The sequence below is a fragment of the Cydia fagiglandana genome, chromosome 7 (assembly GCF_963556715.1).
Source record: "Cydia fagiglandana chromosome 7, ilCydFagi1.1, whole genome shotgun sequence".
Taxonomy (NCBI): domain Eukaryota; kingdom Metazoa; phylum Arthropoda; class Insecta; order Lepidoptera; family Tortricidae; genus Cydia; species Cydia fagiglandana.
The window spans coordinates 5,050,240-5,078,007 of NC_085938.1; the positions used below are offsets into that span (position 1 = coordinate 5,050,240).

Sequence of the window (27,768 nt, forward strand, 5' to 3'; positions counted from 1 at the left end):
GTCCTTTAAAGTCCGAATGATGCAATATGTTTGCGGATATTATTTCGCTGGTTAAAAATACATAATTTTCTATTTATAATAAACTGAATTGTTTTGTCTTACTACGTTTAACACGACAGTTGTCTATATTTTATATTTTGATGTTATGGGCAAAGCCAATATCTGGAGCATTCCACGGGCTGTCCCGTACAAACGCGTTTTATTTCCTGTGTTGCGACTTTTTTCTCGGCATTTAAAGCAGGTGATTATTTTTCTGTGCATATTTTTGACCATTTGTCATAGATAAGGAAACTCTTATACTTACCTTTAAATCTTCAGAAACTTCGCGTTTGTACGGGACAACGGTAGACAATTTCATGGAATGCTCCATCTATGTAACAAGTGAAGCATTAACGTATATATCTATGGACTGGCCTTACGGGCACTAAAAATGGTACTAGTTTAGCGGTGTGACTCACGAATTCCAGCCAATCGTGCAGTCTAACGCAACTAGTTGCGACCAATAGCGCGCGTGATTCGAACTCATCAACCAATCGCGCGCGTGATGCAAGTTCATCAACCAATCGTGTTGTACCGGTGTCACACCGCTGTACTGGCCCCTGTCATGCCTCATTATTATTCTCTGTAGGGCCAGTCCCTAGATATCTATGTCAATGAAGTGAAGTAAAATTGTACTGGCCATTCGTAAACCTTCGTTGAGATAAGATCTTCCAATGTTCAGCTAAGTGGTTTGCTCTTAGAGCATTTATAACTCTAGATTCTTATTAGTAATCTCAATATCTCACGAATCTTATGATTAATTATGTGACGTTCAGTTGAGTCACGAAATAGGTAACGTAGCAACTGATGCAATATGGTACAATAAGTAGATAATCTACGACATCAAATAAACACGACACGAGGTTTTAAAATAAGGCGCGGTATGGTTGTAAAATGTAATGTAATAACAAGATTCGACCATTTCCAAATAGAAATCCTCAGACTTGTGCTGCACAGCTAGGTACCTATAATATGGGTTAAAGGCCTGCTACACGGTCGCCGACAAACCCCCAAACCGCGTGGCCTTGGTCTGTCCCGAACCGTGTAGACGGTTGTTACCAACAAAATTTGACCAAAACTGTTCAAGGACAGACCAAGGTCAGACGGTTAGATGGCTTGTCGGCGACCGTGTAGCAAGCCTATAACGCTAGTTGCCTTTCATTCCCGAATAACATCTGGTTTGTAATAATAATTTCAAACAGGAAGACGAAACTATCACACCATATTCTCTTGAAGATGGTGAGCATCTTGGTGAAAAAATAAACGATAAAAAATATAAACACGTCAGCGCAGTGCGAGCGAGAACGCAAGCGCGGATGAAGAGGGTACGCGAACGACGCAACGATCGGGGGAAGCGCGGGGCGCGCGGGGTACAACTGCGCGTCGAGCCGGCTCCGCGGCCCCTACCCACTCAATCTGAATCAGTTGGATTTCAGAACATCGGACGGGCGGGCGTGTATAGAATGGATCGCTAACCACATCAGCAGTTTTTTTTTAATTCCGCCTTCTAGCAGTGTTTGTTTATACCTTTCGGCACACTATCCGCAAATCCTTCTCGATTGTGGTGCTTTAAATTTATTTACCTTCGCATTTAATTTACTGTCGTCCCGATTTCACATCGAGAAGGCGGCCGCACCAAGTTTGAAAGCGGCTTTTCAAGATTAGTACATCTACTCGTAATTTTTCAATATTGCTGTGTCAACGCATCAGGCAGCCATCAGGATGGTGAAGAAAATTTCAGAAGAGAGTGTAGATAGCGGTGAGTGAATAATTCAATATTCCATTGTTTGTTTTCTCATTGAGCGGTGTCGTGTACTTGGTAGTCGTGTGTGTGTGTGTGTGTGCGAGTGTGTGTATGTATACAGTACAATCATCTGATTTGCCCGACCGGCTTTTGTGTTCAACTGAGTAATTGGGCCTCTTGCTGTTGCCATAGCACCATCTTACGTTTAGATTAATTGAGCTTGATGATTACAAACACGCGCATTCAACGTTTATATTACGAGAGTTGGAAACTACCCTCCATTTAGGTTGTATATTTTAAAGACTGAACGTTCGAGAGTTTTGGAAACTACCCTCCAATTAGGTTGGATATTTTAAAGACAGATGGCCTTTCATTATCATAACGGATTTCGTTGGTTATACAGAAGATTTATCTAATTTAGGTACTTCCAGTCGGAGTTATCTTTATTTCATACCTGTGTGTTGCTTGGTTACCCATCTTAGCACTTACTTCCTTAGCTTGTCTATCAGTCAATCCAACTTTGTCCACTTTACAACCTTCCATGTATATGTATACAGAATACGTTTTATATTTGTTACAATTCCAAAATTCAAAGCATTAACTAACTAAGCAAAGTTATATTGATAGTCCGCGTTCGTGCATTTATTAGACGTGTTCTTGTAACTCCGGAAAAGCCTCAAGTTAACATTTTACTTCCCTATAATACTTCTTCAATTCGACTATCAATTTCTAATTCTTTCCATTGTATAGCTTCCTCTTCTAAAATCTTCTCAACTAACCAATTATTCTCATTTTTATCCATTGCTGAAAAAACGTTGGTATCGTCAATCTGATTGAACTGTGTTTTATCTTAGTTAACCTCTATCAACAATATCAATATGTATTTCATTACACCCTATCTTTGTTTTTTGATAGGCGGCTTTTAGCACATTTTGTTGTACTTCATTCATTATTATTCTTTCTAGAACTCTTATAATTTACGATGACACTCATCTCAGTCCTGACCCTAGACAAAGCTTAAAGTCACGTAGCCAACAATCCGCAATTGTCCATCATTCAACGTAACTTTATTGCCTATGAAGTGTGACCGTGTGCCTATGTTCACTTGTATTGGTTTTATGACTATTTCTATTGTTGTCTAAGGTTAGTTCTATTAACTGACGAGGGTTATTATTCAATAGCTTTGCGAAGGTACGAAGGAATAATAAACTGTCTTCCCTGAAGATCAGTAGCAGGAAAGATCTTGCAGTCCTACCTAGACCAAATTCTGATCTGCTATCCGGGTATAGTCTTCGGAGCCGGTTGTGGACGATCTCCTTAGTAATGTTCCTCCTTCTAACCGCCAACTCACTACACTTGTTCATATTTGTCGAAATATTCATGAAGCACCAGCTAGACTTTCCCTAGTAAAGAACTAAAGAATAAGACGAGAGAAAAAAAACAAAAGGGATTCAGATTCATGTTTATCTTGTTTCACGTTTCTTGAGGGCTTTCGTGGCTTGAGACCCAGTAACACTCCTGTTGCTTCCCTTACCAACCTAACCAAACAAGTTTAAGACGTGATATCGAAGGTAGCCAGTAAAATACTCGTCGGTACCTAATAGGTACCTTTAACGTTCAGTGCACGCTAGTTGTGCAATTTAACCGTTGCAAATGTCAAGGTTCGCCGTTCTTCTAGCGGACGTTGACCGATCAGATACACGTATAACAAGGTACCAATCCAATACATGTATAGTTACGAATACATTATTTTGCTGAATCATTTTTTCGCATACCTAATTGTTACCAATTAGCAACTGCCGCTACAACGCCTACAACTTAACTTGACGGACTACTTGACGAAATTTGTCTGGGTGCTTAAGTATCTACATACGTATCCTCTATTTTTACTGTTTGTATTGTTAGCAGTCCATCCTAGATAAGTTATGAGTTCAACTTTATTTTTTGATATTTTCTAAATGTATAAAACGTGATGACGTGATGGATGTGTGAAATTGCGCGCAAAGTTTGATATAGTCTACTTTATTTCTATCTGTGACTGTGAGTACCTGTAATTGGCTTTGTATTGTTACCTAAATCTATATAATGTTTTTGCAGCTGTTGGTACTCCTTACAAAATAAAATAAAATACCTCCGTTTAATAAGGTTGTATGGAACCACGTGTAAAAAATTACTTATAAATTAACACGCGATTGTATGGCGAAATCCAGGGCAATGGATCAAAAAGGGCAGGAGAATTCATGCAAAAGTTGACTTAAGTTTGCGAAATAACACGAGAGTTTTCTGAAAAGTTTATTGTTGCCCAATCGTATCTTTGTTGCTAGAGACGGTAATACAAATAAAATACAGCGCGTAGAAGTTTTGTATAACCTTTACTCGATCTATTGTCTTTGTATTACAATTCTAGCAACAAACAAAAAAACTCATTTAACCGATTTGCAAGATCGAAGCGAAGTGAAGCGAGAGAGCTCCGTGAAAAAAGTTTTGTACGGAGCTCTAACTAGTACCAAACAAAGATATTTATCCAGCACAAAATTACAGGACGTCTGAAATCGCCTGAATCGCTTCGGGAAAAGGATGGTACGGCCGTGCGCCTTTGTTTTGCTCGACTTAGCGGGGGCACTGCCGTGCCCTCAGATATGTTACTTGAATGTCGATGCCAAGTTACATGTTATTTCAGCAAGTCGTTTTAAAATGAGAGCGTATTTTCATTGTATGGCGACAGCGGCAGCTTAGTTCGTGAGATTCGTAAAACTGTTCTTATTTTTTATTGTTCCTTTTGAATTAAACTTAACAACAATATTCAAGTAGAATATAACAAAATATTCGAAACAAGCAACACTTGGCCATTATTCCGAAAAAAAAATAACGTGCTAGTTTCCCGTCTCCGCCCTAAATTAGATTTCATAGTCATTGCTATTGTTATAACTTTCTTAGCAGATGTTTTTCAGGAAACCGTGTTACCTATCTGAATCTACGGAACGTGATATCTTACAGAAAGGAAAATTGTTTCTTTTTAATTTAACTACCTATATAGCACAATACTGAAATCAAATTGCTTTCTGAATGAGAAATTCTAGAATTTTTTCCATAGGTACTAATGTCGAAATGAAGTTGTTCAATTATTAACGGTGTTTCTATCTCAGATAAGATTTCATTGTTTTCGCGTGAATCGAATTGTGAAAGAATGCGTTGAAAATTTAACACAATTCCATTAGTGTTCTTACTGTGGTACCTATCGTTTCCACAACAACAGTGGCTCCCAAGCGTGACGCCGCAGCGTTCATTGTCAAGGTCAGCGAATAAAACAAAACATAACTGCGTTTTAGCTTATGTAATAGGGACCTACCTCCTACCTACCTATGTGAGATAAGCTCACCGAGAGTGAATTTCCAGAGGTGACCTCGAGGGGTATTTTGCGCATGTCTAGTCTATACGCTTTAATACATTCTAGGTTTAATATAGATTTATCATTTTTACTGTAACGGAAGGTGCTATGGGTAATTGGCGCCCAGAATGGGGTGGAAGATTAAAATATCTCAGTAGCTGTTTTCAAGAATTCTGAATTAACTAAAGAGCAGAAATTGTTCAATGGAAATTTGAACGTAGTGATTAGTTTTCATTTGCTCTTGACGATACATATATGGACATATTTGATTTTATGGTAATTAAACGTGTGTTGAATTTCGCGACACGTGAATTTTTATCAAATTATTTTCTCGTGGTTACAATGCCATGTGCCTTCAGTCACACATAATTAATTTTCCATTTCAATAATGGTGATTGGAAAGCAGTCATTCGTGTCTATCAGCTGAGTTAAATCGAGTAACCTTGACCGTGACTCCTTCGCGTTCCGGCGTAATACCCCTCCCTCCCCTCCCCTATTGCGCGTTGCTGCTGCAAATCGATTTTCGTCCCGAATGTAGTTGCATAGGGCTTTGGCTATTTTTAGACAACCCTCGCACCACCATTTTTACGTTTCCAAGTTTAAATTTTGTTTACCTATATTTAAAACCAAACAGTTCGTAACTGGTTTTTATCTGACAAGTTACCTATGATTTAAACAGCCAATGTATTTTTGTTGTATCCTTATCACGTTTGATCCACTTACTAAGGTGGAACTACAATTTAGTTTTCATGAATGTGGTGTCAATCACATGTTTCACTTTGTATTTATCTAAATTTATTGTTTTGGTTCAAGCTTCCACAAATATCGTGACGTGTGCGCCGATTAAAAAATGATCGGCGGCGGCGTTTGCCAAAAAATCGGCGGCGGCGGCGTGTTTTCGGCGTGAAATCGGCGTGACCTTGAGTTTCAGGTTTCTTAAGAAAAATCATTAAATTGTTGTTTTTCTTGAAAATTTGATCAATGCAGGTTGCTGGTCAGTCGAGCTACGTATCGGTTGAATATGCTGTGAGTAAAATAGGGTTTGTAAATGAATATAGGATAGGTATAATCACTTGATTTCCCTAGTAATTGGCTTGCATTAAGAGGTTACCTGGTCCCAATGACCTTCGATCCGATCTGTAACTCTCCGTATTCTCAAGCTTTCCATGGCTTATCCTATTAAAAATGACGTAATTTAACAAAACAGAACTCCACATATCCTTGACATTTGCTAGACATAGTGGACTCCTATGGCTTCTTTTTAATGGTTTTTTTGTCGTACAAGCACCAGGCTCACTGAGACGTATCTTCTTTCTCGTGTTCTCATTGCTGAGGCTCTCGACCACATGTAATTTGTCTCAATTTCGTGCTGTCATAAGCCGTATGGACTGCACGGTACAGACTGCCGCAAGCCGACCTCTTCATTTGAACATAACGTTCGACCATCTCACACATGCTCTAACTCGAGCATGTTTATCATTCATTCGGCTTAAACTCATGGGTTTCTCCACATCATGCGTTGGCTAATATGTCCGAAGAATCTAAGGGCTAATCCATGGCATGTTGGGAAGAGATGAGTGGCGATATGGAGCTCTTTGAGAATGGAGGGGTTTGTTCTTCTAGCTGTCCAAGCAGCACTAGCAGCAGTCTTCGTTCGTTCGTTAACAGTTGACGTTGAATACTTAGGATAACTCAGTTACTTTAATTGGTGTGTCAAATAGTTTCTGCAACTGGCTATTCAGTTTCATTCAATTAATGATTGACGTATATTTGACAACAGTGACATGAATAATACAAAAAATCATATTGTAATCCAAAAACCAGCTTGAAATAGCTAATTAACAACACTCAAGGTCACGCCGATTTCACGCCGATCATTTATCGGCGGCGGCGGCGTGGTCAAAAAGCCCGGCGGCGGCGGCGCGCCGGCGCGGCGCACACGTCTATATCGTGGCTGGAGTGAATATTTTATTAAAGACCTACCTCTAGCTACGCCGAAGTTTGGTGTTGCGTGTCGACAATCGACATCGACACCGGTCCTGGCTATATAAGGGATCTCGTAATGGGTACCTTGATGTAAAGGAGTATTTTATGCGTTATCTTTATTAGCTGCCTACATGGGGGCCAAATCTGTTAGCAGTGAAAGTAGTTTAGTATGCAGGCTATATATACTTGCTAGTTCGAAACGGCATCATTGAAGTTTCACTGAGATACTATCTGGCTCTGCGGTAGCCGTTCCAGAAGGCAATTTATTTTCTAGTTCTATTTCTCTAATCTACTCTCTAAAAACCTCAGCAACAGCTTAAATTGCATTTCACAGAACGTAAGTTCCTAACCGACATCCGACGACATCGACATCGACTTTACGTTAGTATCAAATGTTTTCATATCCTTTATTAGTATCCTGCGAAAAGTCCATACCAAATAGAACACATGTTGGAAAATGTTTTTTGCGAACCTTCCAAAAATTTACCCTGGTCTTAACTCAACTCAGATAATGACAGGAACAAAAGAGTCTCTCATTGGATCTGTGCGACGACTATTCTAACTCTTGTCTCGCCGTCATTCTGGAGCACAAATAGAAATTACCACATACGTGACTATGATACAGCGAAATAAGCTCTTTTGTTTCAATTGTCTGTTGTAAACTTCATTGCATCCAATTAGAAAGTGATTGTTTCTATCTGCTTAAGGGTACAATAAAAGTATAATGGGCTTGCGTTCGGCAACTGAGAGTCGTGCCCAAGCGTAAATGCCAGCAACCAGATTAGAAAGTATAGAAATCCGTAGGCTTAGGGCACGACTATTGGCGACATTATTAGTTTACTTTGTATCAAACACGTTTCCAGGACCAGAGTATAAAACAAGGGATATCAAACGTACTTATAAAATAAAAAAAATTTGTGATTGCTAGACTGCTACTCGTTATTTTGATAAATCGTGTGTTCTAGACTAACCTCATTTATATTATAAAGTCGCATGACGCATTTCATTAATTCCTCTAGTCGCTTTGTATTTGTAATTATCGTGTTTGTATTAAAATTTGTAAGTTCTTGAGGCCTCAATCGCATGAATTGAATAGTCAGGATGACCGGCGCTTCTAATGACATAACGCATATTAATTTGAATAGTGACTGGGTCAGTTTACATAATCATATTGGTGGACCTTTTTGGACGATTTAATAAGAACGGAAACGCAAAATGAAGCGATACTTTCATTATCATTAATCTCAATTAATTTAATTAAAAAGGTAAATTTTGGCGACTTACCAGGCCAACTCTTTAAAATAAATTATATCATTAACGCACGGCGTTTAAAAACTGTACTGACTTGTATTATCAATTTAACAGCGTTTTATGGTATTGTTCCCTGACTATTGCACATAAATTTAAGCGAATCAATGCGAATCGTTCGCCTTTCCGCCCTTTCCATCCGTTAGTTCGGATTCGGTTCGCCGGCTAACAATGGCCCGGCCGATTTGCGATAAGTTCGGACAATTATCCCGCATATTGTGTATTTCGGTATTGATAAAATCACTTATATCAGGCTAGGTATTATCCTAGCCTATAGGACAGCTGTTCGCCAATGTTGTCAGCTGTTAAGCATCATGTCATGATCGTCCGTACTCCTGGCAGGGATAGATCTAGGTGGTAGTGAGCCCGTCAACGAAGCTGAAAAAAGAACTATGCAAGTTTTTTTTTAAATTTGGCAACACTGTTTACTAAAGATTTACATAACAATCGGCCACGTTGCCCGGTGTGCTGGCACGGCCACGTGGTGTCGCGTGTCACGTGATCTCCACGCGACACTTCTAAAAAAACAATCTAGAAACAAGTAGCAGTGTCATTCTGACAACACTACAGTATTTACTAAAGAACTGTCCATCCCTTCTAAAGCTTCGTGCTCTGATAAAACATGTTACGTGATTCGTTTTCATCCGTTTCATGATTGTACTTACATTTTGTTTATGCGTATTTTGTCTGATCAATCTCATGTTTAGATTCATGTAGTAAACGTTTGGATTAACGACGAAATGGAAATAAATAGGGTACATCGCCAATTACTAGCCACCCCCCAATTACTGGCCACTTAATTTGATTTCTATTTATAGGTGAACAAAGTTCATTTTAGTATATAAGGTACGAAAATCCAATTATTAGCCAGTTTTCAATTACTGGCCATCTATTCCAAAAATGAATTCTATTTACAGATAAATAAAACTCATTTTCAGTATAAGGAAAATGGCCAGTAACTGAAATTTATCCACAACCCACTCGTTCAATAACTGGCCGCCTCTTACAAAAATGAGTTCTATTCACCTATACACAGAATTCATTTTAGTATAGGTGTCCAGTAATTGAAAACTGGCTAATAATTGGCGATGTACCCTATATCAAACATATCAAGAATAGAGCTAATTCCGAGATCAAAATTACACGTGACGCAATCGAACCATAAGAATGTTCCGCTTTTTGCTCTTGTATAAGTTTTGATTGCGTCTCAGCTCCGGGGGATATGGAAATTAAATAGAACCGTTTATTATTTATAAACAATCACAAATGGCAATATTATTTAATGTTGTTATTCAGACAGGAAGCTCTGTTGAAACGGGCGATTGTGTGTGTGGGCGTGTCTTATTGTTACAATCGCTCGCTATTGCGCACTGTTCTATCTGATATTGCCGTAGCCTACCATATTATTTCACTTCACGCAAACCAATTACAAGTGTGATCTTGATATCCTTAACAACTATATATAATTGGAAGTCACACAATACTGGTTTCTGGAAAACCGTTGAAATAGCCCGCTCTGCCTAGCTCTGAGTAGTTAAGTACGTCCTACAATGACCTCATTGCTTGTAATTAGTTGCTAAGTTTCGCTTTTATCACTAAACCGCGCGAATAGCATGTAATTATTCTAACACAATTGCTCTGCAGTTCAGTATCGTCTTTTCATATATTTTTTCTGTTTACACGGCCAGTAATATTCCATTTTCGTATTATTTTTTCTTGTTCAAGGGCCCTATTGCATAATATTGTTAACTCCTTAAATATTGGAGTTCTAACACCAAACAAACAACTACTGCAAACCTGATTGATTACTAAGTTTCATTCCAATAGCACACTCTAGATCAAGAATTGTTTGTCACTCTAGACTAGTTTTATTCATAGAACATTGGTCTACATAATTCGATCAGATATTATAGCATCTTTGATTGTGTCATTAAATAACATTGGTAAACGTGACTTGTATTTAATCAGCTGTTAATCCAATGTTACCAATGGCTCCAGCTATCAGATGACGGCATCAGGAACCTCCGTCGCCATTCCCACCACGACCTCGCTACGTAACGCGGGCGCGGCGTACGCGCAGCGCGGGTGCGGCGGTCGTTGAACCGCGACTGTTTGCCAACTCAGCTTGCACGACAGATTATTGATATCGATGACTGCCATGCCACGTGGATGAAAGGACCGCTTGTGAGACTGCCAACTGGGATATAGGTGACGGTGGAGGTGGACACCCACGTAGTTTTTTTTCAACGGAAGTGAAAAGTCGTTATAGATTTTTAATAGCAGATCGTTTTCGAAACTAGAGCATTGGACTTTGCGAAATTATCAACTTCTAGTTCATCTAGAGCTACGAATATACCTACCTAAGATCTATGAATGAACTCTTTAAGATTTTTTATCAATTTACTACAACAATCTAGGAATTGAAACGTCCAGGGCGATCGACGAAAGAGAGCTCGAATTTCAGAACCACATTTTTACTTGAAGCCTGACGTTTTCGAAAGTTCATCTATTCAAAACAATGTTAGACTGTCAGTATTACAAAGCAAGCAAGCAAGCACTGTGAAAACGTTGCAACAATAGCTGGCACAACGTACGCGTTGAGTGAGAGCTGTCGATCGTCGCCATTGTACCGATGCAGCATGCATGATGCCTCGTTATTCATGCACTGCAGAAAAAACAATTCTTAATTCACTCGAATTTGCGGGTCACCGTCCTTTGGAGGTGGTGACAGTTCACATATAATAGTTATTTGTACAACAAGAGATCAAAGTTTGATATTTCTTCGAGTGCTTATTTTGAGTCCCGTGGAAGCGAAAGATTCTATAATAGATTCACGAGCGTAGCGAGTGAATCTAATTTAGAATCTTGAGCGTAGTAAGGGATTCAAAAGCGCACGAGATGTAAATAACTTTGATCTCGTGTAGTACACAAAATTTTTCACTCTAAGCAGTGAGAACATACCTAGAGGGACAGAGATAATAGAACCCAAGTATATCGAACTTGTATTAGACCCCGCATGTTGAAATGAGATTTTGATAAAGGTCACTTGAATGACATTTTGTCTCACTCAGTGAGCAAAATGCGATTTTGCTCACTCATTTTGTCTACTCAGTGAGCAAAATGCGACTTTGCTCACTGAGTGAGGCAAAATGAGTCAGTGAGCAAAATCGCATTTTGCTCACTGTTTTTAAGCAGCAAAGTACCCTTGTTCGAGCTGCTGAGGTGAAAAAGTATTTATATGCTTGTGGCGTATTTGCAAAGTATTTTTATATTGCTTAGCTAATTTAACATTTATTTTCATTTCGTCATAGTTCACCTTTGCAAAAGCAAAAAGTACATTTGCATGTTTTTGTATTTTGAGAATATTAATTAACGTGACTGGCAAAACAGCAGTAGCTCTAAAAATATTTTATACACAGAAACGAACAAAAAACTTTCATATGAATATACTGTGAGTATCCTCCGTAATATAATACGAGTAAGTAGGTACATTACTTCTGGTTTAAGAAATCTTTGGGGATCGGCTTTTAAATGTTCAGCGTCTCACCTCGAACCCGCGATAATTAATCTTCCGTTGTTTTTACATCCTCGTTTCTCCTTGATGCTCACTTCTTATCTTCGCCCATTACGCAAATACGCACGCTTCGTGCAGAAGAAAATGAAGTAGGCACATACGAATACCAACCCGCGTTCTCATTTTGCATACATTTGTTGGCTTAAATGCTCATAAGGCCGCCTCATGACCTAATATTTACACCTGCGCACTGTCTGACTATTGTGACTATAGAATATCATTTCATTATTGTTAATGTGGATTCTTTTAATAACTATGTACAAACTTTTATTAAAATATCACTTGTAATAAGTGAGTCACCTTTTGGCTCCATCAAAGTCTCTATTTTCTAAAGTACGTTCTCTTTTGTCTGCAGGCGTAGGCCGTTGCAGCAGTCAGTCGTCGAGCGAGCGCGAGTCCGACGAGAGTCCGCGAGGCTCGGAGCCGTCGGCCCCCGTTCCCATACCTGACAGCGAGGATCTGCAACGGCGCAAGGAGGAGGCGCGAAGGAAGCGCCGGAGGAAGAAGCGCTCTGGAAGCTCGGTGGTCACATCGTGTTTTCAAGGTACAGTCACACGTTCCCAAAATTTTTAAGGTTTTTTATTTTATTATGAATGGGCTTACTCATGGCCACAGACTAGCCGAGGCGTAGACGTGGCCTACGATGGAGCGAGCTCGCCCAGAAGGTGCCTGTTCACTCTTGATTTGAAGGTTTCCGGGTTATAAGAACACATTAAGGTGCCACAAGAGTGCACTTTGTGTGTGTGTGTGTTCGAGTGAATTTTGCTTCAGTTTGCAACTCGTTCATGGCTCGCAAAAAGTACGCAATCTACAGCAAACTAAACGTATATTTGGACGCACGGTTTAAGTAATTGAACTAGGTTCTTTCAACAGAAGAGGGCAACTAGGTACTATTAGCTAAATTTTCGTAGGTACAGAATTGCTGCGGAAGCCTAAATGTATCATTTACAAGGTGAACCGTGAAAAATCAATGTGAACTTTGCTGTCGTAGGATTATGGCTTAAATTCGTCTGGCTTCTTATAGTCGTTATATGTTAAAATTCAAATGGTAGCAGCTTGAGTCATGATGCGGTAGTCAAAATAAGGTAGATACCTACTCGTAGTGTTATATCATTACTGCACTCGACAGACAGGATAACCATGACTCAAGCAGTAATCATAATAAGTAGGAAATTATCAACAGGTATCGATATCGACGCTTCGAATTCTGTCAACAATTTGATTAGGTATTCTATTAAATCGTGTCAAGGTGAGCGTGAATAATGACCAAATTGTTAACAGTTTCCGTATTTAGATAGACAAAAAGGGTATTCAACGTGATGTTTGTAAATTACGGTATTAGGCTCAACGTTCAAGGCGTTTTAAAAATCCCTTCAAATGGCCTTAGTTAGGTTATTGAACCAGAGTTTCTATTACATTCGATGTGCGATATACAACACACAACCATCGCTTTCTGTTTCTATGTCCGTTTGTATGTTTCCGCCAGTCCAATATTATTGTACTTACATAATCAACTTTTCTGTTACGTAGAAGTTGTAGTTAGAAACTAGGAATCTGAGACTAAGAAATAGGAAAAAAGAACATGACATTTTTATTTATAATTATTTTAGCTTAGTTCAGCTTAGTGCGAAATGAAACAGGTTGTGTGACTTAGCTTTTGACCTATGCCATCTTTTAGCTACTTACCGGACACGGGCGTCTCTGATGCAGAATGAAGACAATTTTTAATACCCCGTTTCAATTTGCAACGACGTGGCACTTTTAGGATCGATTTTTAACAGAATGTAACTTGTTCCAGACCTGTACAAGCTTACGGGCGAGGTATTGGGCGAGGGTGCGTACGCCTCGGTGCAGACATGCGTGAACATCTACACTGGCCAGGAGTTCGCTGTGAAGATCATCGACAAAGTGCCGGGGCACGCCCGCGCCCGGGTGTTCCGCGAGGTGGAGACCTTCCACTACTGCCAGGGACACCCAAACATAATCCAGCTCATTGAATTCTTTGAGGACACCGACAAGTTTTACCTTGTCTTTGAGAAGGTAGGTGTAGTGTCTTAAAACGCCCTTCACTTTCTTCTTTTTGTTCTTAAAATGGTGTCATCTGAACCACTATTGGTCTAGTTCTAAAAGTCAGCTACCTTCTACTAAGAGGTACCGTAAGACGCGTAAGAGAGGATTTTAACATTTATCGTTTTGTTGAAAACCTATCACGATTTTATCATTTTGACCGATGATGAGTGCGCAACAATGGAGAGGTCTGTTACTTATGTGACATATAGAACTTACTTTACTTAGTTTGTATATCATGTTCTGATTGCCAGAATACAAATGCATCGTAAAGCAAAACTGTTTTTATGCAGGTGAAAATATCAGATAACTGTGACCCGACACGCTTCCCATTGTCTGTTTACTTTGGTACTGTTCAATGTGAAACACTGCGTGTAAAATTGTAGGTAAATACATTTTAAATCAGTCTATCCATCGTATAAAGAATCGGTAAAAACCTAAATTTTATAACTTCGCATCTTGGCTTCTCAGCTTTCAGCTTGCCCAACTGTCTGCGAGGCCTTTAGTACTCATACAGCACATACAAATTTGTTTTATTTCGAAATAGCTGTAGGTAAAGAAACCTATAGCAAGTTATTATAGACGGTCATTGGTCCTTGTTTGCCGTATGTGCAAGCCTTAAGCTTTCTCTCGCAGTTACATCACGAAATCATGTACTTATACCACCATTATAGGCAGGTATAGTTGACTAGTAACATGAACTAAATACATTTTCAACTAAAACTATAAATTACTACTAAAACTTTAAATCGTCTAGGTTCAGAACAGTTTTTCTGACACATTTGTTCGGAATTTATCATTTTCCACTATATTAGTCATGCATAAGTACTCGTAAAGCCATCGTTTCGAGCACGCTATTTTCAGGTTAACGAAATATTTAGTTACTGATGTAATGATAGGTATTTTTATTGTTTCCTATTTATTGTGACGGATTCATGAATATGTAAAGATTCCTTATTTTTGTCTTATTGTATTGATGTCATATAATAAGATATGCGGTGATAATATATCGTATATATTATATTTGCCGCTTTTAGCAATGACTCAACGAAACAGTCGCGCCATATGAATAAACGCGCGTATCCCATATGTATAACAATGAAATTTCATCTGTTTTGTATTGTTCAGATATCGGTATTCGCAATATTGACATTCAGAATTCTGTTAATTCAACTTATTGTTATAGTTTAGAGGTAAACTAAAGACAAACTGATGTAGGTATTATACTAGTGCCTATGTAAACAATTACTCACTTTGTTATGGTGCGTGTTATCTTCAGGCATTGAGGAAACAGATATGTCGTTGACCACTAACCCGACTACCGCAATACTAATTAAATTATAAAATTAATTTATTATTGTCGTGCTCCAGATAGGCATAGTATATATAGTGTAATAAATGCCTGTCTGTATGCAATATATTTTCTGTTCATATTAAATTTAACTTTGACAAGATTTTTTTTCAAAACCGCTGACAGGGTCGTTCTACCGTTTCGTGCCGATTTGGTGTCCGAGCCGGTGTACTTTCGTTTGGGCCAAATACATTTCGCCAAATTTCACTTCCCAACAAACTTATCGCAATAGTTTCATTTCCCAAAGGAACCTTTAGCAAAGTTACACTTCGCATATAATTTATTTGGTCAAATTATCATTTGGCATGATTTTACTTTGTCAAATGTTATTAGGACAAAAACTTATTTAGCAAAGGTTTTTTATTGTCTAATATTATATTCCAAATAGATGTTTGGTCAAAATTGTCACTTCGCAAATTTGACAAATAGGCATCTCTATTTAAATTTGTACTTTTTGTTGTTAATATAGGTACGTTAAATTCTACGTAATTTGGGTGGGTTGGGTTAGGTTTGAACTGCGATCCTCATAAAACCGAACCGCTATCAGAAAAGTGGGTTAGGTTAGGTTAGAACTGTGACCCTCACAGAATCGAAATGCTATTAGAAAAGTGGGTTAGGTTAGGTTAGAACTGCGATCCTTACAGAAACGAAATACTATGTACTAGAAATTGCTCATCGAAGTGGATTAATTAATTTAAATTAATAGAATAACGAGATGTAAAAAAATTGCATGACATTTTAAACTAAAATGTGGTTTAAATATTGGTGGCTAATTACTATTTTTGAGTTACAATGATTAGTTTGGTGTTATTTGCTTTAATAGAATAGCAAGATGTAACAAATTTGGTTATCATTTTACATTAAAATGGAGTTTTAATTTTAGTGATCATTTACTACATATTTTTGGCAGTAAGAATGTTTTTTTGACGTTACATTTTACTATGTAAGTATATGTAATGATCAGTTAAATACCAGACAAATAAAATTCTGCAGTCTCCTCTCTATTGGTATGTAAATTGTATGCCTTGCAATATTTTGGGACATGTAAGTTATGCTTAATGATACATTTGACTAAATAATATTTGGTAAAATGAAACTTATCCAAGTAATTATTTGCTAAACAATAACTTGCCAAAAAAGACTATTGCTAACTGAAAATTTGCGATAAGTTGTTTTGCCAAACATTTTTTTGGGAAATGATAATTTGGGAAACATAGTTTGGGATGTGATACTTTGGGAAACGTTTTTGGCCCATTCGTTAGTAAACCGTCCGAGCCCACATCAAGCCTTAAAATTATAATTTTTTACATGTGGTTATTTTTAAAAGGTATGTTTATGTGGTACGGAAAATGCGCCAGTTTTGGAATTTAGCTAAACCTAATGATCTATTAAATAAAAATTAAAAACATGCGAAAAATTCATTTCCCTCGACATAAAATGGCGTACCATTGGGTTCAAAAATTTAAAAACACTATTATTTGCAGATAATCCCTACTTTCCATTATTGTTTATAAATAGGCAAATAATCAGTATTATAATGGTACATGGTACGTATTTTTAAAGTTAAATTATCATAGAGAGAACGCACTTTTTAATTTTGTCACGCGAAAGACTTCATTTTCGCTCTAAAAAATTGCCACTCATGCCAAATCTAAACGCGCCTTTATTCACGAATACCTGTGATTGCTACTAGTACAGTCATTATAGATTTTGACCCGTGAATAATTAGTTCTTGGATTTTTTTTTCGTAGGTCCCTCGGGGGGGTCACTGGGAGTGTAAATTCAAAAAGTAGGCTGAATCAGGCTCCTGCGTATATTCGAAAAATGTTTTTTTTCCAAAAAAACGGTTTTTCTTCAATAACTCGGCCATTTTTGATTTTACAGTAAAACCGTAAGGACAAAAATTGTAGGAAATTTGATTCTCTAAAAGGTAGTCCAGTCATTATATCCAAAAAACCGACTCTTCCCGTGAATAATCAATTCTTGGATTTTTTTTTGTACGTCCCTCGGGGGAATCACTGGGAGTGTAAATTCAAAAAGTAGACTGAATCAGGGTCCTGTGTATATTCGAAAAACGGTTTTTCTAGAATAACTCGGTCATTTTTGATTTTACAGTAAAACCGTGAGGACAAAAATTTTTGAAAATGTGATTCTCTTCAAGTTTGGTCCTCACAATTTTTCTTCTAAGATCGATAGTTTGGAAATAAAATTTGAAAAAAGCGACAGATTCAAAATATTTTCAACATCTCGTTTATTTTCAACTTTACGACATAAATGAAGAGGACTAAACTTGTAGAGAATCAAATTCTGCACAATTTTGGTTCTCACCTTCTTTCCCCCAAAATCAATATTTTTGAAATTAAACCTGAAAAACGCGACAAATTCAAAATATTATCATTATCTCCTATGTTCCACGCTTTACGGCATAAATGAAGGGAAACAAAGTTGTAGAGAATCAAATTCTGAACAATTTTTGTCCTCACGGTTTTACTGTAAAATCAAAAATGACCAAGTTATTCAAGAAAAACAGTTTTTCGAATATACACAGGACCCTGATTCAGTTTACTTTTTGAATTTACACTCCCAGTGATTCCCCCGAGGGACGTACGAAAAAAAAATCCAAGAACTGATTATTCACGGGAAGGGTCCGTTTATTGGATATAATGACTGGACTAACTTGTAGAGAATCAAATTTCCTACAGTTTTTGTCTTTACGGTTTTACTGTGAAATCAAAAATGGCCGAGTTATTGAAGAAAAACCGTTTTTTTGGAAAAAAACCATTTTTCGAATATACGCAGGAGCCTGATTCAGCCTACTTTTTGAATTTACACTCCCAGTGACCCCGCCGAGGGACCTACGAAAAAAAAATCCAAGAACTAATTATTCACGGGTAGGGTCGGTTTTTTGGATATAATGACTGTACTATACGTGTTTCTACTACCTTAGTCTACCGCAATACGTCAACGAAGGAGGTTTCGCGCTCTTGATTTACGAGTAATTTTGGTTCTCCTCACCGGAAAGGCACTTTGTCACGGTTACTAGTCATTTCCATCCATTAAGTAATTTGGTGCTATATATTGTAAAAAAAAATCACCTTGTTAATAATCGGTTAGCATTTTGGCATATCTTCATTACTTTTACTTGATGACATTCTAGCCTTAAAGACGATAAAGAAATTTAAAAAAACCGTTGAAAGTTCATTCCACTCCAATTCATTCCTCTCCATTTCTCCCAATATTTTCGGGTGAAGGAAATGAACCAGTTTGGAAGGAAATGAACAATAATTTTGTATGACAGATGTGATACCTTTTTATGTTTTTAGCCCACAGCCCAAGAGTTATATGCACACATAGGCTCTCAAATCATAACTCTCATGTTTTGAAACGTATGTATGTCGCATTCTTTCGACTTCGTTAGACCGTTTGACAGAGTTTCAGGGTATAGGTTCTTTCTTACCTATACCCGACACTATGTCATGGGAATCCTGTTGGTTGTGGATATTGCATATAAATAAGCAGATAGGCGCGCAAGCGTAATTAGTCTCTTTTTTCATGGCAAATATTGTAAATATATCGAATAGATACATCATATTTCCAACATTTTATAAATGCGGAACATTTTGGACAGGTGAACCTATTGGAACTTATCTAATGCCTAACTTATCTGCTAATTAACATACTGAAAACTTTTTATAGTCCTGGAATAAAGCTCAAGAGCGAGCCCTCCGAGGGCAGATATTTATGAGGAGGGTCTCACAAAGATCTGCTCCCGGGAGCCTCTTCTTGTGCTAAGTTAAAAATACGGGTTGGCCGTATCAGGGAAATTTCTTGTAACTTTGTAACCGTTTAAAGGCCAAGCTTTACAAAAATCCAGAAAGTTCATGAAACAATGGTTCAACACCATCTAGAACTGGAGAGGAGCGTCCCATTCCCACCCCTTTCTGCGAGTTCCACAAAGAAAGAGCAGGCAGCTCGGAGCGTCCGATTGTGGCGCGCCTTCCTGCAAGGCTGAAAGCCGAGCTTTCGCAGGAGAGTAGACCTTAAATTGTTTCAATGCCGAAATGCAAGCGATGCCGAAAGGCGAGCTCCGCATGAGGTGTTCAAAATTTCTTTTAACTATTGGCAGCGGGCACAATCGTGCGAGGTCAAAGACTGAGCTTCAGTGGAGCTGACCTCAAACAAGAACCAATAGCCGAATGTATTAAAAAGCAAGGCCGACGGCCCGGGGGAGCTTCAGATAGGGGCACATTTCCGTACAAGGCCAAACATCAATCTGTAAGAGTGCAGAACTTTGCTAAGTGAGGCCAAAGGCCGAGATCCGCATAAACGCTGAAAGCCCAGTCCGTCTGATCACGTTGCGCTTCCATAGAAGACCTAACTTGAGAACTAAGAGAGCTTGAAATTTAACCAATGTGATCTCGGACCCTCCTGCGGCTTGACCTTTGCATTTTTCCTCGAAAGTGCGACTTGTTGAGTCTACAACCCTATGGAGTTTGTTATTTATAATAAGTATTTTGATTATTCGGGCGTACTCGGCCCTTGGCCTCTATCCACACAGGGTTTTCATGTTTCGTAGAGTACGCTCTTCGACATCTAACGGCTTTAGAGCTCAACATCGTGTTTGCGGTCCGCTAGTTTGCTTTTTAATACACATTTGTTCGTCTCCAAGCTCTGCTGTCCTGCAGCCTTACTTTGGCCCGCCGTTCCCTTTGAAACGACTTATCATGGTAGTGTCCTAAATCTAATATCTGGCCACTTCATTATTTAAAAAAACAACATCTGCTCTTTACAAAGACGGCTAAGTCACTTTACCTACTAGAAAGTTTAAAATTATGCCGCAGTTCTCTCCCGAATAATATCAAAACTAACGATTGTTTTTTATAGCAATTTCTAGATAATTTAAGCTTTTTTAATTTAATTTATGTAAGCAGTTTTTTACATTACGAATCTCATTATTATATGTTTCTAGTTCTGACAAATAATGAGACCGAAAAGAAATACTGAAACATCGTAAAAAGTATTGTTAAAAAGTAGGTTATTATATGAAACAGGTCAACAGGGTAGATATACTTTTTAAAAGCCAAGCTATTTATGGTTCCATCGTTTAAAATATTATCACTTTGATTTTGACTAATAAAGTTAATTTATATTTAATATAATTTCATTTACTTCTATTCGTGTTTCATTACCTTCCCTTAGTTTTTCATTTCCATCTGTGCCTTCATTGCTTTCCTTATTTGTTTTCCAAAAGTATAACTAGTATATAGGTGCCTTTCTTAAAATAATATACACAATACGTATACACATCCACAATATCAAAATCTACACTGTAACTTCAAAATAAAAAAAATCTCCAAAAAAGTGGCAAATCGGCACGAAACGGTAGAACGACCCGACAACGTTTTGTTTTAAACTATCGACCATTTCGAGGGTTTTGAACCTCCCTAAAGTTACTTATTTCACGTTGAAATATATAGAACCTATATGATAGGTTCTATTTCTTGCAGTTTAAATGCGACTATCTTGTTACCGACTGCAAACTGCAACGACTGCAAATAAATCCGTTCTCGATACAATGTTTAAATCCGGTTAGTGGCAGAATTATGCAGTATCCAATGGTTTCCATTCGCGATCTGTCTTTACTATGTCCGCGATAACCTTAAACATCTCGTTAAGCCATGACTTTATAAAACTACCTGTTTCGGCGTAATCTGCCTTTGTTTGCCACCTTATCTTAACTCCTTATGTGTTCCTGTTGTACGCGATAAACCCGTGGACCGCATTGTAAATACCTAACCATGGCTCACCACGTGATGTGTTTCTTAATCTACTCAGTTATAGCAATTAAGCGGGTAGGTGGCGTGGCACTGCCGGCACAAAAAACGCAATTATACTGGAACGCAAAAATGTAGTATGTCATGCCGCTTCGTTTCATGATGGCCACTGTTTTTTTCTAAATTAACATGATAGTCGTTACTTCGCAGAAGTGTTATTTAACGTTCTTTTTAAGCCGTAATTGTCCTTATCCTATCACGTCAGTAGGTAGAAATAATAACTCCCCAGTCTTGCTGCGAATACACTTGTAGTCACGCGGTCTCAGATCACGTTTTCACATTTGAATCAGTTGACCACATTATAGATCACAACATTGCATAGATTTAATGTTAATGTATCAACTGAATGATAACTATGTTATGACATGCGACGCTTATCATGAATAGTGGCATAAAACAAAATGAAATGCCGTTCGATTTTAAATCTTACCAGTAAAAGATAGAATATTAAATGCAACAGCATTTCATTTTGAGATGTGCCACTATTCATGATAAGCGTCGATGTTCGGGAAGTTCCAATCTAAATTCAATCGTACCGCACATAAGGTCCAAACGAAACGTTAGGTTAGACTAACATCGAAGCGTATAATGTGTTTTATTTGGGGCGCTGTCGGTGCTTAACTCGCTACCTTATTGTTTTAATCGGGTGTTTAAATTTTAAAATAGGGCAGTACTTACTCGACAATTGCGACATTTTTCTACATAAACGAAAAAAAAACTGTTCGGTAATGGCGATGTACGTCAAGCTTAACATATCGAACGTAAACAACCAGAAGTCTTGTGTCAGCGAGTGCGGCTCAACTGAATTGTTTTTAAAAATAAAGTTAGGTAGAATATGGAAATTTGGTTTTTACAATACCTACTTTCATGTGTTGTGTTGACGAGTCTTCTTCCTATACAAAACATTTAGGTATACTTAGATTTGAGGAGATAAAAGAAACATAAATAATAAATACTTATTTTCTTTTTATGTCATTTGTCATACCGTAAATGTTATATGACTAGAATAATAGACTTGCGTTGCATTGACGCAAGCACCTTCGGACGATACGTAATAACTACAATTTTACGAGTATATTATCTACCTTTTCAAAGTTATTACTTTTAAACATGTTTTTATATCCTATGTCGGAAATAAATGTCTTCAGCTTACAGAAAATACTAGGTAGTCAAGTTTCTGACAGTAAGGGTGCTTTTCGACCAGAAATCTGCGTGAATGCGTTGCGAGCGAGGAAACGTACCCTAAATGAGACTAAAGCTTCTGTGGATGCACTATGTTGACGGCATTTGTTCCTTTTATGTAATTAGGCCACAAACTGTTATCCACCATCTCACCTACCATTTCGATTGTCGCAGATCAACGGTGGTCAGCTCCTATCCCGCATCCAAGAGCACCACTACTTCTCGGAGCCGCAGGCGGCCGAGATCGTCCGCGAGATCGCGAACGCCCTGCACTTCCTTCACGGCAAGGGCGTGGCGCACCGCGACCTCAAGCCGGAGAACATCCTCTGCGTGCACACGGACCGGCTGTGCCCCGTGAAGATATGCGACTTTGATCTCGGCAGCGGCATCAGCTTCACGTCCAGCCTCGCGGGGCCGCTGGCCACGCCGCAGCTCATGACACCGGTGAGTGATATGCTATCGACGACACATCTATCTGAATCTGACCATTACTCACTCTTATTAGAACGAGTTAGAGGCTACCAATGGTCAAGAAATTATATCCTCTTGGGTCTCGCTACTCACGCTTGTATAAAAAACAATTTTTTGTTTTATTTTGTATATACTTTAACCTAGCATTGGGATCCTGCCGGAAGCGTAACTTATTAACTTTTTTCCTTTAATATAAAATTTGGGATCTTGTACTGATAATGCGTAATCGACTTTACTACACCTTAACAGTTCATTCAAACAGTTTTTTCATCCGGACACGACTTTTTGTTCCATTACGCCTACAAACGAGATTTTTATCACAAAAACAACAAATACCAGGATTTGTGTTAAATTATGCTAACTAAATGTAAATACTTCATTAAGTTATTCGTTTGATCGCAATTTGATTTCATGTATAGTGTAGGTACTAGCTTTAGGTAACTATTTTAAAATGTTAACGAAGTGGATTTAATCTGACTTGCAAAATAATGATTGCTTTAATTTAACAGATACCTACCTATACCTACGTTGATCGTGGAGCAGTCAAGATATCTCTTGCAGAAATTACACTAAAGATTATTTAATTACCTTCCTAGGTTCAATTAGCAATTTGCTTACAAATTGTTGTTTTTTTTTGTAAATTATTCTTCGTTTATTTATTTTTCTTAGGCTAGGTCATTTATAACATGAATATAAAAGTAAAATACAAAAACACATAAAAAACAATAAAAAAATAGTAAATTATTACTATTATCAGATAAAGAGGCCTACTGTTTATTAGGATATGAAAAACCTGTGCTATAAATCTATCTTATCCTTATGATATTATTCGTTAAAAATAACTTAATATTCTGCGATGAATAAGTAAACAGTTTCAAATTCTTAACACTGCTCGAAACGGCATTCAAACGTTACATAGACTGCTAAAATCAAACCTCTCCGTTTGTCTCATATTGTTTTTATAACTTGACAATCATGACAATAATACGCCTTTTGCAACAATTGTATTGAAATTCTCACACTTATTATGACTAAAGTATTGAAATGGTAATAAAAACACATATGACCAAGTGCGTATCGAACGTTTTGTATATTGTGAACTTGTCATTTTGCATAAATAAATATGTATCGATCAATAAAATACCCACATACATACTAATACAATTTATTAGCCACTTAACAATGATGTCTTTGAAACAAGTTATTTTTCTGACGCAATTATGGAGGCGATAACTGATAAAAATAAAGTAATATGAGAATGGGCAGTGATTAATAGGGAGTACATTTTAGTTTGCTCGGTTTTTATTATAATACTAGCAACACGCCCCGGCTTCGCACGGGTAATTCAAATCAAAACCTTAACAAATTATACACCTAATACTTCCTCAAGAATCACTGTATTGATAGGTGAAAACCGCATGAAAATCCGTTCAGTAGTTTTTGAGTTTATCGCGAATATACATACAAACAGACAGACGCGGCGGGAGACTTGGTTGTATGATGATGATGGATTCCTGTTATCCCTCATTAGGGACATACGGCTCGCATAAGAATCCTCCCATTTGTCACGATCTTGATCGGCTACTTCCAGCCGAGTCCAGTTGAGCCAGCCTCTGTCTCAACTGGTCGCCTCCATGTAGTACACGCCCATAAGTATGTAGGCATGTGGTATGTGGTTGTATAAGGTGTAGTGATATTAATGATGATATTTTTTGTGTTCAGGTGGGCAGCGCGGAATTCATGGCCCCCGAGGTGGTGTCGCTGTTCGCGGGCTCGGCGGCGACGCACTACGACAAGCGGTGCGACCTGTGGTCGCTGGGCGTCATCGCGTACATCCTGCTGTGCGGCTACCCGCCCTTCCGCGCGGACTGCGGCGCCGACTGCGGCTGGGAGCGCGGCGAGAACTGCCGCGCCTGCCAGGACCTCCTGTTCACTTCCATACAGGTTGGCCTACCTCATATATGCTACTGTGCTGCTGTTATTAGTGATTTAAGACCAACCCACCTTACAGTAGGTAGTAGCTGCCTCCACCTTATAGAAAACCGCGCAACAAAATAATACTAGACCCTACTCATAGTGTGTTCCTGCCGGTGAGTAAGGTTGCCAGAGCTTGACGCGGGTGCGGGATGTTTGGTCGGCAACGCGTATGTAATAATTAACAACCGATCCTTAGAACGCGTGTATGAAACATCATTTGATGTTTACAAGTCGCTTTTCGGTGAAGGAAAACTCCGTGAGGAAACCGGACTAGACAACATACACAACACTATTGAGGCATAATTACTTTTCTGGACCAGAAGGTCAGATGGTAGTCGTATTCGTAAAAATTAGTACTTGCAGCCTCTAAGTTCACTCGTACTGTTGCAAAATACTAGGACAACGCCACTATCAAGATATTTCTATGTTGTCAGCTGCAAAATTGAAATGACTAACGAGGTTGTTATTATCCAGGAGGGCCGCTACACGTTCCCCGAGGAGGAGTGGGCGCACATCAGCTCGGAGGCCAAGGACCTGATCCGGCAGCTGCTGGTGCGCGAGGCGCGGCGGCGGCTCAGCGCCGAGCGCGTGCTGCAGCACCCCTGGCTGCGCCGCGCCGGCGACCAGCACCGCCCCGACCACTACCCGCCGCTGCAGACGCCGATCAACATTAAACGGTGAGTTCTGATCCTCTGATCGAATGTTTTCTTCAATCCCGTTTCAAGTGATTTCGCGTTTTTGGCGTGGTCAGGCGTGGCTCACTTCGTCGCTTTGCAACAGGTAGCTAAAAGTACATCAATTCCACACCAATTTTGGTGGCTAACCATAAGCCGCGCGTGGCGCTGTCGCCACCTAGCGGTCATATCTGTCCTAATCGTATCAGACGCGTTTTGATAGAGTGAATCTTCTGTACCTTTAGTACTATTATTTACACATTACATTTTATTTTTTTACGACATTTTTATTGTATGTGTGGGTCTCGCATCGGTCTATTTAGCCACCAAAACCGGTGTCTCTCCGGTGTTACACCATAAATAGTCTGCAATAGACGCAAAGGCCAATGATGGGTAACCACCGTTGCGTTGCGAAATGGCAGTGTAAACTTGTAGTGTCATTCGCAAATTTGCATTACATTCTTTGTCGTTTTGTTTATTTGAGCAATTGGTAATGTGTTTCGTGTTTTCGCGTAAATGGTGTTATTTATAACTTTCATTACTACTGAAGCAGAATATTTTATTAAATGTCAAATCATGCAAGCAATATTGAATATTACATCATTAAAACTTTATCCCCCTTACTTATAGATACATTAGCAAATCCGTTTTTGTCAATAACAAAACGAATCAAACGATTATATGGCATTTTAGATCCGTAGCCGTATATTTATAGCGTGTCTGCCTTTGTCCACAGCAACATGTCGGCGCGCAACCTGTCCAACTTCGCGGAGTCGGCCATGGCGGTGAACCGCGTGATCCAGCAGCACTTCTCGATGAACTACTCGTACCTGGAGCCCAGCACCCCGCTGCGGTCCAGCAAGTCGTGCCAGCCGGTCGCGGCCGGCCGCTGCCGCGCCGCGCCCGCCGCGCCGCTCGGGCTGTCGCCGCCCGCCGACAGCCTGCTGCTGCGCCGCCGCCTGCAGGGCACGCTGGCTCACTAAACTATACTGTTCGAGTATCGTGCCGTGCCCGACCCGTTCTTCCGTACGAATCTTTAACGCGTTCCCTGCCGGCACGAGTCAAACGATACTCGACTCGATAGGCGCCTGCGATCGGGGAACCCGCCCGGGTCGCTAAGACGGTGGACAATTAAAACTCGTCGTACCTCTAAAAGCTCGGTGTTGAACCCTGAGATATCATTGTTTCGAGTTGATTTTGTAAGGCTAATCCTGGATTGGTTCCTGGAAATTTCTAATTCTTGGCCCGGTTTATCCTGCACTGTATAAGGGGTTTCACGAGTTTCGATTGTCACCCAGCGAACAATCTGACCGCCGATCTGTTTTTCTGTGAGCCACAAAATTGTATTTGCATTATAAACAACGGTCGTACCGGCAGATTGACAGGTGAACTTCTCCCGATTTCGCTGGATAGTCTTGTAATTTGTTTTTTCGTGAACAGGCGACAAGACGTTAATATAATTCGTAGTTAAGCTGTTACTTCTAGGCCACATATTTCTTGAAATCCTTTCAGTTTCTATGTAGGCGAGTTTGTTTAAACCAAATTAATTAACGTTTCGTCGTCCATATTAGACGCACAGTTAAGATTACGTAGCATTTTATGAAGACGAAAGTTAGAATTCCCTCTCGATTACCTGAAGAATCTAATTTTGAGTATGAAAAAATGTACGTAAATTGAATACCCGGCGTCTAGTTCTCGATGAATGTACATATTACCGTACCTGGCACGGCGCGACCCCTAGAGTAGATATCCCTACAACACGCAGGTGTCGCTCGGGGCGCCAGAGACACACTGTGCCAACGGATATTCTCCAGTGATACGTCCGATCGCAACCATGTGAACGGTACTTATAGAGCTGTAAACAGTTTTATTTGAGCCTTTTAAAGATATATTTTTATGAATAAATAAAAACGACTGAATAGTTTTTATCGATAGAGTATTGTGAGTTTATTTTGGCGGTGCGGAGGCCCGCTCGGACCCCGCGCGGTCTTTAAACGACGTATTAATATTGAGATAGTTATCCCGTTCTACTAAATATCAACGCAGATTTAATATTATTATGTTTTGGATTTATAAAATCCGTCAATTGAAATTTGAGCTTACTTGTGTAATTACTTTCGAGGCCTATCCTTTGCAATATTGTAAAATATTCTATTTTCGAAGGAGTTATTCG

The 27,768-nt window shown here is 39.0% G+C and overlaps 2 protein-coding genes across 2 annotated transcripts in view; one reads left to right on the forward strand and one right to left on the reverse strand.

Moving 5' to 3' along the window:
* LOC134665770 (NAD(P)H-hydrate epimerase) overlaps positions 1-27,768 on the reverse strand; it is a 460,493-nt gene that overhangs the window by 178,651 nt on the left and 254,074 nt on the right. The window lies entirely within an intron of this gene.
* Positions 1,437-27,532, forward strand: LOC134665769 (MAP kinase-interacting serine/threonine-protein kinase 1-like). Its single transcript, XM_063522747.1, has 7 exons — positions 1,437-1,798; positions 12,395-12,583; positions 13,838-14,079; positions 22,648-22,917; positions 24,667-24,888; positions 25,396-25,598; positions 26,332-27,532. Exons 1-7 carry the CDS (start codon positions 1,762-1,764, stop codon positions 26,576-26,578), a joined length of 1,410 nt encoding a protein of 469 aa, XP_063378817.1. The 5' UTR covers positions 1,437-1,761; the 3' UTR covers positions 26,579-27,532.

Bases quoted from the DNA above. Each gene is read 5' to 3' on its own strand.
- LOC134665769 (XM_063522747.1), top strand. From the start codon at position 1,762: ATGGTGAAGAAAATTTCAGAAGAGAGTGTAGATAGCG. The intron at 22,918-24,666 runs GTGAGTGATATG...TTTTGTGTTCAG, and splicing joins CGCCGCAGCTCATGACACCG to GTGGGCAGCGCGGAATTCAT. The intron at 25,599-26,331 runs GTGAGTTCTGAT...CTTTGTCCACAG, and splicing joins ACGCCGATCAACATTAAACG to CAACATGTCGGCGCGCAACC.